We start from the raw sequence: 15,626 nt of genomic DNA, 5'->3' as shown, positions 1-15,626 counted from the left end.
GTTCCCGCAGCTGCGGATACAAGCCATCAGGGAGGCTACCCGCACTGATAGCAAGGCTACACGCACAAGGCACTAACTCGATACTTCGGTAGTCACCTGAAGGAATGAGCAAGGCGGGAATACTCCCGCCCAAATGAGCCAGTCCGTATGCTTCTGGAAGATCTTTTGTACTATACCTGCCAAGGTATGGGCAAAATAGATGATCTGACCAAAACAGCCCATGAGCCAATCACAGGGTGACAGCTCACCGACAACAGTACGAGGAGGAGCACCCTCTAGTACTGTTTGTCACTATTAGCCGCTGCCTACTCACCAACCCTCACTGTGGGACGTGCGTAGCCTACAGTTGGTGGAACAGTGCAGCCGGCCTTGTCACTATCGGCCGCAGCTTATCCACCAACCAGCATGGCTTGTGCGTAACCCACTGTTGGTAGAACAGGGATACTATTCAGCCGGCTGTACCTTCTTGAAAACCTACCTTCGGCTATAAATACTCCAACACCTTGGAATGGTAAGGACATCATCTGATATCTCATTATCTTATCTTCTCTAGCAATCTCTTAATATACACTTATATTCAGAGCAATCTAGTCTGATTCTCACGCCGGAGGGTGGTCACAAGGAGGAACCCCCCCCCCCTTCTCAGTGACGAGCTTACGGTGTCTGTTTTGCAGGTCACCTGAAGAACAACCTTCTTTGCTGGACCTCATCCTCGTGGGAAACATTACTTAACCCCCAGATTATCCGTAATCTGCCCAGGGTCACTTAGTGTTTCTTCATCATGTGATGTAGTTTGGCATTATTTATAGGAACAAATATGATGAAACGAAAATTAAAATATTGTGGGCTTTTTAACTTTCTATTATTTGTGCTACAACAAAATGGAATGGACTTCTAATTGGGCCATTACAAACCCACGCAAAGAAAATTAAGGAGGTTAGGATTGAAATTTGTGGGCACGTTTGGTACGCATGAATGAGATGAGAGGCGATTGCGACCAGAAGAACAGTTTGAACTTGTTGTTTTCTAATCCAGGTTCTGATTATTGTTTGGTTTATTGGTTTAGTTTTACTTCTTGTTCATCTGTTGCGTTTACTTGGAATTCATCTATTGTTCGTCTTAGAAATCAATTAGAATTAACGTTAAGTTCTTAAGGCCCGAGCCGACTAATGAACAAGATTCATTTATTGTTCATCCGTTGTATTGTATTGATATATGTAGCCCTATCCCACCCCTTTTGGGTCAGTCGCGTACACGTAATACCTAACATTAAAGGTCTATGTGATTCTGGAAAAACGAAACACTGCCCATTAAAATTGATAGGTCGAGGAGTGGGCGATTGAGAATGTGAGGAGCCTACGTTGTACACTTAGGTGTTTTTACTTGGCGTCTGGGTTAAAAATCAATCTTGCCAAAAGTGTGTTATATGGGAGACGTGTGGAGCTGCCGGAAAGGGAGGTGTTGGCTAGTATGATTAGGTGCAAAACGGGTTGGGTTTCAAGTTGACGGGAATATGAATTTGGTGTGCTAATGTGATCTGGTAGTGGATTTGTTTAGGAAACAGTTTTCTTTGTGGAAAGCTACAAATTATCATTTGGTGAGCGATTAACAGTTATAAAGTTAGTTCTTAAATCGTTACCGACTTATTATTTCTCACTTTTACAATAGAGTAAAGTGCTATTTTCGTCCTTGTGGTTTGACAAATAATGCGAATTTAGTTCAAAAAGTTTATTTTTTCCATATGGACCCTCCACGTTTACCAGTTCTTGCCAATTACATCCAAATCACTAACCCCGTTAAATTTAATCGTTAAGTCAGGGGTAGACATGTCTTTTCACTATTTCTTTATTATAATACGTATTTCAGTTAACTGCGATTTTCGTTCATGTGGTTTGTTCAAATATGCGGTTTTTGTCCAATAGTTTCAAGTTTGTAATTTTTGTCCCTATAGTTTCATTTCACTTGCAGATTTGAACAAACCACAAGGACGAAACTCGCAGTTCACTGAAATAAATATTATAATAAAGAAATAGTGAAAAGACATGTCTATCCCTGACTTCACGATTAAATTTAACGGGGTTAGTGATTTAGATGTAATTGGCAAAAACTGAGAAACGTGGAGGGTTTATATGAAAAAAATAAACTTTTTAACTAAATTCGCATTATTTGTTAAATCATAAAGACACTTTACTCTTTACAATATATATATAGTATCTTAAATTTTTAGTATTATTTTGAGTAGCAATATCTTGACGTATGGGATATAGCCATTTTAGTCAAAAAAATAAAAATAATAATAACTATAACACGTGGTGCTAATTTTACGGTAAACATATTAAAGGCCCATGTTATTTTTGAAAAACGAAACACTACACTACCCATTTAAATTGATAGGTCGGCCATTTCTTTTCTAACTTTTACAATGAATACAATATTTATCTACAAAAAAAAAAAAAAAGAATTAATGCTTTTATATAAGTTTCTTTCTTTTTTTACACGTTATCAATAACTTTCAATAAACTATGTTAATTGTCATAATCTCCTTATCTAATAAAACAGTGGGATTTCTATTGTTTTTCACCAAATTACTCTAAATTGCCACATGGCAGTTTTTCCTAATTATGTATTTTTCTCTTTTTTTAGTATTCAAAATTCGAACTCCCAGACTTTTTTCCGTCAAAACCAAACATTCATCTACGATTTCATAGGATATGCGTTCGAGAAGGTTTGTTCATTTCTTCATAGATATAATTATTGAGTTCACAAACAACCATAGATCTCATGAATTTCAATTTTGTTTGAGTACTAGCACACATCTTTACCTAATTTATGTTGAATATGTTTTCAGCGTTTCGTTTTAGTATGATGATATTGAGTGGCCTTCTGTTCTTCATAAAAAAGGTGAAAATCTAAATTTTTATTGAATATCTCTATGTTTTAACTATTATATGTTCTTATGTGCTTCCAGTAGTTATTCATTGCTCATCATATATTAACAATGATCATTGTTGATTTGTTAACACTGATTTAAAGTTCGCTCAACCCAGGTTCGTTTTTTTCCGATTATGTAACCGACAGTTATTGTCTTCGATTCCGTCATTGGCTGTCATTTGTCTGATCGATTGAGAATTATTAGGGATTAGTTTTTGACTTATTCTTTATCATCAATATATTAGGTTAAGAGTTTTAAGTAATTAGTGGTGAAATTAATCCAGATGTGTTACATCAGCTAGGCAGAAACATTATTTTTAGACATGTGTTCGTGCTTCTTTTGTCGATTTTGATTATGTTGATGATTTAACATCGATCTTGCCAATTAGGTTTAACGTTTGAAATGGCATCCAACAAGTACCACATATATATAACAAACGTGCTTGAAGGAATTAGTCTCATAGGAAAAAAATTCAAGAAAAGGATTCAGTTGAGTATGCAATTTTCCTATTTTATTTTATAGATTATCACAAGTCTTGGTACTTTGATTATTACGAGGGGACTTTATAGATCTTTTTCAGTTTCATTCCGATTTTTGGTTTTGGTTCAATTTTATTCTCTTTGGTGTCGGTTTGGTTTTAGTATTTTTAGGTTTTGGTTTCGTATCGTTCCGTTTCTATTTTTTCGGTTGTTTGTTTCGTTTCAGTCGTTTTCCAGTTTTTTCCCTTTTTATTGGTTTTTGGTTTTGTTTCAGTTGGATTTTTTTTCGTTTCATTTCAGTTATTCAACTTTTCTTTTTGGATTTTTATTGTTGTTTAACTTTTTTAAGTACCAGTGCCGAGTGGACCTGTGAATTTGTTTACATGCTGAAGTTAAATTTGGTTTTAATTTATAATTTGAGTAGTGTTTTGTTGCATCATGGTTTATGATATGTTTGTCAATTTTTTAGCTTATGAATCAACCTTTATTATTTAATTTACGATTTTTACTAATCTAAATTAGCTCAATAATTGCACAAATGGTTACCTTTTCCCTTGCCTGTGAGTTAGTTAAGTGTATAAAGATGGGGCAGTGGCCCTCATGGACAAGTTAGAGAAATTACTTTTAGATCCATGTGGCATTTGTAATAATTTGTTTTACATGTTGCTTTCAATGCAAATTTAAATGAGTTTCTTGATTTATTTGTATTCCTTTTTTCAGTTGGGTGAACCTTCTGGAGACCAATTAACGAACATACTGCAAGAGGAATTAATATTGATATGTGTCATCTTAATGTATCAAATTTTCGAATCATTTTTTTACTGTAATGTAGACTGTTCTATACCTCATAGAACAATCTGAGAAATGGAATTTGGTTTTGACAGGGAAAAATGGAATTTTATCGATTCGATGTTTCTATTCTATTAACAACCCGTGTTAAACACGTGTTCTAACCTAGTAGAAGAATAAACTATGTTAATTGTCAAAATAGAAGGGTAAAACACGGATTTATAGGCCATTTATATCACCAAATTACGTGGAGTATACACATACTTATCAATATCAGTGTATCATGTCATAAAGTCTCTTTTATCTTTTTTAACCTTGTTTGATCACACTTGCAATTAGGGTTTTATCGGTTAGGTTATTAATTTATTCGATTTGTTCAATTTGATTTGTTCGGTAATGAGATTTTAGGTTTTAAGCTCACACTTGAATAAAGACCCATTCCAGTATTCAATTTCTTAATTTAGGGATTTTAGGTTTCCGGTACATACCGCTATCAACATATTAAGTAAGACCGACTTGAAATTAGTTAACAAAGATAAGGGTCATTATAAAAAGATAAGGTTTTAAGCTCACACTTGAATAAAGACCCATTTTATAAAATGTGTAAATAGGATATACGTGCAATAAGTTCACTTTGAGGTACAAACTAACACAACAATAATATAGTGATAAAACTCTACTTTTGCTATTGGGTCATAGCTAGGTTCGAATCTCACATATCCTAATTATTTTTCCTGTGGTATTTACATCTCATGAATATGGATACCGAAAGCACGAACTAACCCTTTTTATAAAGCCTAGCAATATTTTTTTTCTCGTATTTTGGCTTTTAAAAGGGTTGAGCTGGCCCTGCTAGTTGTTTGTTATTTATACATGTTTCTTTGCTTCCAAATCATAAAGACATGTAGCAAATATATAAACCATTTAGGAGTAACCACTAACCAGTTTTATATGTGTTTCATTTAGAATGGATAAGTGAATGAAATAGACAAAGGAAATGAATTAATCATTACTAAATCATTGTCTTGGTTGGTTGTCATGTGGTAACTAAGAATGAAATGAATTATTACTTTATGTTGTTAGGTAATTGGTGTTGAGCGGCGATGATGGTGCTAGCGGTGGCGACGACGGTAGTTGTTTTGGGTGGTGGCGGTCGATGTTGGTGGTTGGTTGTACTGGTAGTGATGGTGGATGGTGGCAGGAGGTGGGAGGCGATCGGTGATGGTGGGTGTCGGTGATTGGAGGCGATCGATGGTGGTGGTTGGCCGTGGCAGGTGGTGTGGCAGTGGCGGTGGTGGGTGCTGGTGGGGGCGGGAGGTTGCAGCTGTGGTCGGTGGCAGTGATGGTGGTAGTTGGTGGCGACGGTGGTGGTTGGTGGTGGTGAAAGGGTCGTGGATGTGATATAGAGTGAAAGAAACGATGAAAGAAAAAACAAAAAAAAGGAGGGGGGTGCAGTTAGAATGAAAATAGGGTGTTTTCGAGAGAATTAAAATAAGGTGGGGAAAACCAATATAATCAAAAATGACATTTTTTTAAATGAGTGTAAAGTCTCTTTATCTGTTTTAACCTTATTCGATCGCACTTGCATTACTTTTCATTGTCACAAAATACCGATCCATTCCAGTATTCAATTTCATAAGTTTGGGATTTTTGGTTCCAATACGTACCGCTATCAACATATTAATTAAGACTGACTTAAAATTAGTTGACAAAGCCGACTCAAGGACCCTTATAAACAAGCTAAGGTTTTAAACTCACTTATATAAAACTCCATTTTTAAAAATATGTAAATAGGATATATATATATATATATATATATATATATATATATATATATATATATATATATAGGGTAAAGATCTTAGGAGAACCCTTTGTAAATTGAGAACTTTGAGAACCATTTTGGACCACTAAAGACACCTTTTAAAAAAATATTTAAAAAAATCATAAAACAAAAAATAACAAAAATTTTAAAAAAGTAAAAAAACCAAAATTCTTATATTTCATTCCGGTTTCATTAAAAAAAATAAAAAAAACGTCGTATTATACACATATGATAATTTTATTTAATCTTTAGTTACGTAATATACACATATGTACAGTGTCATTTATCTTCAATTATACACATGTGTATAAAAAATCATGTAAATGTGCATATATGTATATATTATACATATGTGTATATAATTTGGCTAAACCGAGTTTTTTTTATGAAACCGGGATGTTAAAATAAGAATTTTGGGTTTTTACTTTTTTCATTTTTGTGTTTTTTTTTATTTTATGATTTTTTTTTTGTTTTTGGGTTTTTTGTTGTCTAAAATAGTTCTCATGGTTCTCAATTTCGAAAAAGTTCTTTCATGATCCCGATCCTATATATATACATATATATATATATATATATATAAAATTAGTTCACTATGAGAGTTACAAACCAAAACACAACACTAGTGTAGTGGTAAGACTCTATTTTTACTCTTGGAGCCGCGTATTCGAATCTCACATATCCCAATTATTTTTCTGTGATATTTACGTCTCATGAATATGGATCCCGAAAGTACAAACAAACCTTTACGTCTCATGATATTTACGTCGTATTTTAGCCTTTAAAAATGTTAAGCCGGCTTGTTAGCTATTTGTTACTTTATACATGTGTCTTTGCTTCCAAATTATAAAGACCTATACCAAATATATAAACTTTCAAAACCCACGTGGTGGTGGACTTCATTGTTAGCCTATAAAAAGGGTATACTCCACATTAACTCAAGCCATTCTAAAGCTAAGTGTTCCAAACTAACATCATTCCATGGGTTCACATCAAGAAAAAAAGCCACATGTTGTTTGCATACCAGCCCCACTTCAAGGCCACATTAACCCAATGCTAAAACTAGCCAAAATCCTACACTCCAAAGGCTTTCTTATAACCTTTGTCAACACCGAGTTTAACCACCAACGACTACTTCGATCACAAGGGCTCGACGCGCTAGACGGCCTCCCTTCTTTTCGCTTTGAGACCATCCCTGATGGCCTTCAACCCCCCGAAAACACAAACGCTTCCCAAGATATCCCAACTCTAGCCAAGTCTGTTGATGAGACTTGTCTGGGTCCGTTTAAAAGTCTTGTGGCCAAAGTTAATGAATCTTATGCACCAGTGACTTGCATCGTGGCTGACGTGCTTATGGGCTTCACCTTTGCGGCCGCCACAGAACTCGGTATCCCGGAGATAGCCCTTTGGACCAGTGGGGCCGCGTCTTTAATATGTTATAATCAATACCCTAAGCTTTTGGAAAATAAGTTGATGCCTCTCAAAGGTAATAATAATAACATGCTCTTATTTTTTGTTTAAATATATATGTGCCAATTTATTCTTACAATAGTTAAAACATTTTTCATTCTCTTTTTATAAATATGACAGACAAGTACTAGCAACATTCAATAAATAGATTTGATGCTTCTGACCTTAATCATATGATGGGTATGATTGGCAAAAGCTTTAAGCTTTAAAAAAAAAAACTTCTACTCAATTAAAAGTCTTGTTTGGTTTAAGGAGTTTGAAGTTTTTGGATCAGCAGAAAAAGCTTAAAGCTTGAAACTTTTACTAGTAGCGTTTAGAAAGAGCTACAAGCTTTTAGGATTTTAATTTACTTAAATAACCTTCCAAAATAAATACATGTATTATTATTGTTTTTAGTTATGCTAATTTTTGTAATTTATATATTTTATTAAAAACTCCAGCTACTCTGCCAAACATCTAAATATATCTAAAAAGCTACAGCTACAGCTACAGCTTCCAACTACCAGCTTCAAGCCATCAGCTAGCAGCTTCCAGCTACAACTACCAGCTAATTTTGCCAAACATACCCGATGCCACTTTTTCTTGTTTACATATCAATAGATTCTTACAAGAAGTACTAGCAACATTCAATAGGTGACCAATTTTAAGTTGAACCATAAAACTATATATAGAAGTACTGGTTCTTGAAACCGCTCCTAAAGATAACTAGACTTTTAGGAGCGATAACGTTAGGAGCGTTCAGAAGCCCACTTCAAATGGACCAAAAACCGCTTCTAAAATGTCTTTTTTTCTCTATTAGCTTAGGCATTTATTATCACGTGTTTAAATATGACACATAAGACGTTTTTTAATCACTCATTCTCTCACAAATAAATTTAAAAGTAAATATGAAATTGAAAATTAGGTACAACCTACACCACGAAATTGAATGTGATACTGAAGACATTTGTTAGTTTGATTACGGATAAGGTTTTTATGGTTATCAACGTGGGTAACATAACATCCTTTCAATTCATATGGTACAAAAGAGAATAGGAAAAGATAATACATTAAAGTATTACTGTTTATAAACTTAAAACCGACATTATTATTTTACATATTCAATTTGCAACGTGAATTTAATAAAATAGTATTTATTATTGTATAATATATATTTTTGTAAAATAATATTAGCTATCTATTTATTAAATGTCTCCTAAAAGATTCAATGTGTCACTCTATGATTGTCCCATGTCTTTTTCAAGTTATCAGATTGTTTGATTTGTGGTTTATGTTTTTTAATGCGTTCGACCCGAATTATCGTGTATGAGTCTCATCAAATCCAGATAGTCCTTACATGGGTTAAATCATCTAATTTATTTATGAAATTGTTTCATAATCAAACAATAATTTTCGCGTGTCACAGGTTTCACCAAACCCGGATAACCCTTATATGGGTCATAATATCTCATTTATTTGTGAAATAACCTCTTAATAATCAAAAAATTAATTTTCACGAGTCATGGGTCTCACCATACCCGGATAATTTTTAAACGGGTTCTAATATCTCACTTATTGTGAAACTTTTTCATCATCAAACCCTAATTTAATTTCTCTTCTTTACATATTCTTTGTCACTGATTCATCCTCTCCATCACCGGTTAACTACCGATTACCACCCACCATCGTCAATCGCCTCTCTCATGCATCAACCACCACGTCACCTACATCAACCGCCCCATTTTCATGAGACAAATATTTGTGTCACATTTATTCGTTTTAAAAAATCAACATGTTCGTGTTTGTGTATGTTCGTTCGTTAAAAAATTAAAAAACACCTACATATCATAATTGAAAGAGCCCAAAGTCCCAAACGTTAAAAAATATAATGAACGTAACAAACTAATATATACATATTTAGTCAAAATAAAACTACGTTAAAAATAAAACTAGTCATTACAAAATATAAAATAACAAAACCATTAAAAACAAAAATGTATATACAAAACATTGTAAAGATTTATTAAAAAAAACCCACTTTTGTGGTAAATTTGTCACAAAACTTGCAAAGTTTGTTACAAAAATCTGACAAACGGGTATTATTTGTTGAATATAAAACAAATAAATAATGAAACAACACTTTTGTGACAAAATTTTCGTAAAAGCTACTTTTGAATTCATTAATGGTTGTTAAATAAAAGCTACTTTTGAATTCATTCTCATTCCGGCCTTCAACTATCTTTAAATCTTAAATTACAATAAAAATCATTCTATGTTCTCTCGTATTTTCAATTAAATTATACTTTTCATATATTCATCATTACATTTTCTCCTTCCTCCACTCGCAACTGTTTTTAAAAAATAAACAAAAATTAATAAGGTTTTACATGAACTTTTCAAATATACATAAATGTTATTACACTTTCTCTCGTGTCTATACTCACGACACCCTAAACTATAAAAACTAGCATTATTTAGTGGATAGAATATGAATGCTCCACCAAATAAACAAACCTTTCTATGTATTTTAAACTTTGAAAACATAAAAGGAAATAATAGGAAGTTTTCGTATATCAAGCTAATACTCTCATTTTACTTTGATCTACAGATCCAAGTTACTTGGTGAATGGATATTTAGATACAGTCATAGATTGTGTGCCAGCCATGTCCGGTATACGTCTAAAAGATATTCCTCCTTTCATTAGAATTGTCTTCCCCGGGGATGAGTACATGGTTCAATTTATGTGTTCGCAAGTGGAGAGAGCCAAAAAAGCTTCGGCCATCATTTACAACACTTTTGATGAACTGGAACATGATGTTTTAGATTCACTTGCTTCCATGTATCCTCCTTGTTATGGTATTGGTCCTTTACATCTACTCGAGAGAAATATTGGCGATAAATCTCTTGCATCCATGAAATCAAACCTTTGGATTGAAGAAGCCGAATGTTTAAAATGGCTAGACTTACAAGCACCATTATCGGTTATTTATGTGAATTTTGGGAGCATTGCAGTGATGACACCTCAACAACTAGTCGAGTTTTGTTGGGGACTCGCAAAGAGCAATTATTCGTTCTTGTGGATAATACGACCCGACCTTGTTGTTGGTGATTCTGCGATACTCCCACCAGAGTTTGTAACGGAAACAAGTGGTAGAGGGATGTTGGTTGGATGGTGCCCCCAAGAACAAGTCCTAAACCACCCGTCAATTGGAGGGTTTTTAACGCATAGTGGATGGAACTCAACGCTCGAAAGCATTTCTAGTGGTGTGCCAATGATTTGTTGGCTGTTTTTTGCGGACCAACAAACGAATTGTTGGTGGAGTTGTAACAAATGGGGTGTTGCAATGGAGATTGACAATAATGTAAAGAGTGATGAAGTTTCTAAGCTAGTGATTGAGTTAATGGAAGGAGAAAAAGGAAAGGAAATGAGGAAGAATGCTATTGACTTGAAGAACAAAGCTGAGAAGGCATGTACCTCTCCTTCAGGTTCATCCATGGCTAATTTAGAGAAACTAGTTCAATTGATGCATTCATTTTCAAAATGATTTGTAATCTATTCTTTTTATGCATGTGTGCCTATGCTACTAAGATAATTGATATATAGGCAATGTATTTTTATTTTAATTTGTATCACATGATATGAAACTACATTTTATGCAACAATAATAAGATCCCTTTACCAAATTCATTCTTGTTTATGTTGTTCATCATAGTATATACTGGAAATCAAAAGGACCTTTAACTAGTTATGGGCAAAATCTCTTTAATATAAACTAAGAAAGTGACAAGCAATATTTGTACTATTGTATTGGTTCAACTCAACATATTCTATGAAAAAAATTTACACTTATATTTTAGAGTTTGTGTTGTGTTACAATAGCAAGCAATTAGTTTAACTGTTCCAATGAAGAAGAGAACCAAATCAACAAGACTCTTGTGGATTGTATATGGGATTTCATCACTGTTATATTTATAGAATTCCTGTGAATTGGAGTTAGGCAATATTTTAATACAGTTGTTAATGGATTCCAAACAAACATCTCCCATGTGTTTATTAGGCAAACAGATAACATGCCATCTAAACTTGCTAAAAATAACAAATTTTCCGAACGAGCATTAAACGGGATGCTAATGTTGGTAGCTAAGTAATAGTTCGCAACTTTATAATTCAACGAATGAGCCTTGCACGATCGTGGACCTGCCTCGAGCATTTTATGATCATCCGATGCTCTCATGTAATCACAGTGAGCCTTTAGAAACATCGGCGTTGATATGACATCTAACCATTCCTTACAGACGGTCTTGCGTTGGGCTACAACATTTGGAGGGAGTTTTGCAATAATCTCCAACATTAATACCATAACCGGAAGGGAATATATCATTTTGATCTAAACAATGTAGTTTGGAAAAAAACAAATCATGTTTAGTTTAACATGTCAAATGTATTAAAGATAAAAATAACAAAATATATTTAGTAAATTGTTAGTAAATGATGTCAGTAGTTCAGTATCTAGTGTTATGTTGTGTCTGTAATCGTGTTAGTTTGTTTTGGTTTAGATAGGTTGTCTCACAAGTTCGCCTGATATAAGCGAACTTGTGGACAAGCGAAGTTATTGACAACTTCGCCTAGTCTGTTAGGCGAAGTTGTCGTAACATATATATACATATGTTACGGGTTGTATGAAAGAAGTTAATGAGCAGTACGTGTAAATGTGATTGAACATCACGTGTTAAAGGGTTGCAATACGTGTCTTTTGAGTATTGTAACGTGTATTTGTGCTTGGTTTTAACGTATATCGCATCCTACGCTCGTATCGTCTTACGTAGGGATTCCGCACCTACGTAGAACGAGATACTCCCGTGTAGATCCGGCTGGGAACCTACAATTGGTATCAGAGCATTTGCTCGTGATTGTGTGGTTCGGGATTATCACACGAGTGTAGAAATTGTTCCGTTCGACTATTCGCGGGACGAGTTTACGTTGAAATACCGAGTTTTTGTGTCATACCCATCTCCCACTATCAAATATAACCCATTACACCTTCGCATACCTCACAATACGTCAAATTAAAACCTGCAAAAACCTTGTGTTCATCAGGCGAAGTTGCCGTCACTGTTCGTAGGGTTTGGGCGAAGTTATAAGTTTAAGAGAAGTTGTCATCAAGCGAAGTTAAGTAACAAGCGAAGTTAAGAGTTTCAGCGAAGTTAAGCTTAAGCGAAGTTAAGCATAACTTCGCCTACTGATCACTGTTCAAATTAAAAAAAAAAAAAATTTTGTGTTTTCAAGTCGTGTTTCTTTCAGCGATGACTTCGATAAACATTACGGAACTGGTGAAAATGGAAGTTGAGGCCGGTTCAGCAACTAAGGCTCCGAAAATGCTTAAGGGTACCGATTTCGTTGCTTGGAAAGATCTGTTTGAACAGTATGTTAAATATCAAGATGCTAAGATGTGGGTGTGCATACAAGATGAATGCATTTCACCAACGGCCTTGTTTGAGGGTCGTGAACAGATTAAGAAGTATAATAAGATGGAAGAGGAAGAAAAGAAAATGTATGAGGCAAAGAGTAAAGCTCATGCGGCGATCACCATGGCTCTTCCACAAGAGATTCTTCACACCTTCAGGAAATACAAAACAGCTAGAGAGCTATGAAAAGCGGTAGAAAATCGATATGAAGGTAATGTGGGGATACGTGCATCCAAAATTAAGCTACTAAAAACCCAATTCTCGGTGTTCAAATATTTGAAAAATGAATCACTTGATGATATCATCACAAGATATTATCACCTGATGACCGAACTTAGAAACTACTCAATTGACTATAAAGAAGAAGAGATTGTAGAAAAACTTCTTGATGCTCTTCCACCGAAATGGGAAATGTACACGGTTTTGATGAGAGAAGATAAAGAGTTTGCCAATATTGATTTGGAAACAGCAGTCAATAAATTACGAACTTTTGAACTTAACATGGTTCGGAAAGAGACACCAACTGATCAAGTTCAGGATCCGGGAATGTATGGTGCGAAAGTTACTTCAAGTTCAAGTTCAAAGTCAGAATCCTCTGCTTATTACTCAAAAGGAGACTCAAACTCAAATTCAACTCATGATGGTCATGTGACTCTCAACTTGGATGGTGATGTATGTTTCGTAGCTGCAGGAAGTAATTCTTCAAAACCTCAAGCCACAACTGGTAACTTTTCATCAAATGTTCCAACCACCAACTACTCACAGATGCCCATGAGTGTTAAATCAGCTGAACAGCAGTTTGCTCTCTATGCATCTTTCATTGCATCTTATGAGAATTACATCAAAGGTAAAATAGTCGATCCCGCAACTTTGGATGAAGACTATGATCAGATTGATGTTGATGATCTAGAAGAGATGGATCTGCAGTGACAGATGGCTATGATAGTAAGAAGGGTTAAGAGATTCATGAAGAAAACAGGCAGAAAGTTCGTTGGAGAAAGACCAGGGTTTGACAAATCAAAGGTTAGATGTTACAACTGTCAACAAAATTGTCACTTTGCCAAGGAATGTACCAATGAGAGAGTCGAACATAATCAGAACAAGCCTGCACAACAGAATGGGGGAGGTAGTGAGAATAGGGCTATGGTATCTAGACACAATGGTGGGTATAACTGGAATCTACAGGTTGAGGAAGTCTTTGAACAGGCAAATTTGGTGAACATCGAAACTGCAGGAAGTGAGAAAGAGACGGGAGAAAATCAAGCTTACATGGCAGAAGTGAACGATCAGCTCTCTGAGGTAAGTTCTGAACTTCATTGTATGCAATGTGAAAATCTGTCTGAACAATTGAAAACAGTAACTGATCAGTTTGTTAGTTTGGACACTCAATTTAAAACGTTAAAAGAAGATAATCATTACACTAAAACTAGAGAAAACAGTTACTCGGTAAAAATAAAAGCTAGTGAAAAAGATATCAGAAGTCTTAAAGCCAGTCTAGCTGATAAAATACAAGTAATTGATCTTAGTTATGAAGTGTTAGAAGAAAAAATCAAACTAATTGCTGAAAGGGATAAACAGATAGCTGATTACCAGGTAAAAGTGGTGGAATTAAACAGATAAATTGAACAGTTTCGAAATTCCTCAACAATGCTTGATCACATCGTAAGTGTTCAACGTTCCTCAGTTAACAAAGGGGGAATTGGATTTTCTGAAGTTCCACCACCATATAACCATAATTACACGTATGATCCTAGTAATCAGAAATCTGTTGATGTTGAGATTAGTCAGACAGTTCCTGTCAAAATTTCGATTAAAGAACCTGAAGTTAGTAAAAACGAAACGAGTAAGCATGTTTCGAATGTTAAGATTTCTGTTCCTAACTCTGTCTCATCAAATTCGGACAAGAAATCCGAATCGGGTGAGATAAAAGAAGATGTAGTATTACTAAAACGTGGGGAGGAATATAAGCCAACTGAAAAGAACTCTCCCCTTAACCCGTTTGTCCCACCATATGTTAGACAAACGGATAGTACTGCAACCTCAACATCTGAAACAACTGTCGAGACGAAAGTTGAACACAGGAGTTGTTTCAGATGCAATCAAATAAGACACCTGATTGCTGATTGTCCTCTAAATCAGAGAAAATTCAGAGGCATGAGGCCTCCGAAAACTGAAAATAAATCGAATGGTAATTACTATACTGGGAAGAATGCGAACTCACCAAAGTTCAGACATTGGACTTATCCAAGATGTCAAAGAAATCGATCTCAGTTTTTCCCAGTTAACAACCAAACCACCAATTATAATTCAACTAATTCACGACAGTTTGGATGGCCTCATAGTCAATCCACTAGAAGGTATCCTTTTAGAACTTACAGAAGTCATTTTCAAAATGACTTTGGGCAACCAAAGTACTGGAGGCCGTTTAACAGATTTAATCGACCCAAGATCAGTAGGTCTTGGGTCCCCAGATTTTAATCCTTTTCTTTAATCGTGCAGGAACAGTTGAACAGGGCTGCAAACAATCTATGGGCTGTGGATAGTGGCTGTTCCCGGCACATGACTGGTAACAAGAATTTGTTACACGAATGGAGACCTGTTCAAGGAGGTAGGGTAAGTCTTGCTGTAGAGAGTGGTGGTAAAATTACTGGTATTGGAACTGTGACAAATGGTAAAATGAAGTTAGAA

At 34.9% G+C, this 15,626-nt stretch overlaps 1 protein-coding gene across 1 annotated transcript; it reads left to right on the top strand.

Annotated features, from left to right (window-relative positions):
* The first annotated feature begins 6,959 nt into the window (after positions 1–6,959).
* On the top strand, positions 6,960–11,072 carry LOC143587839 (7-deoxyloganetin glucosyltransferase-like). The gene is made up of 2 exons (XM_077069009.1): positions 6,960–7,508; positions 10,080–11,072. Exons 1-2 carry the CDS (start codon positions 7,004–7,006, stop codon positions 11,015–11,017), a joined length of 1,443 nt encoding a protein of 480 aa, XP_076925124.1. The 5' UTR covers positions 6,960–7,003; the 3' UTR covers positions 11,018–11,072.
* Positions 11,073–15,626: the final 4,554 nt, after the last annotated feature.

Source organism: Bidens hawaiensis, unplaced genomic scaffold (genome assembly GCF_021521415.1).
Source record: "Bidens hawaiensis isolate Kalapana, Puna unplaced genomic scaffold, B.hawaiensis_p1.1 tig00035904_1, whole genome shotgun sequence".
NCBI lineage: Eukaryota > Viridiplantae > Streptophyta > Magnoliopsida > Asterales > Asteraceae > Bidens > Bidens hawaiensis.
This window is presented reverse-complemented; position numbering and strand designations above follow the sequence as displayed.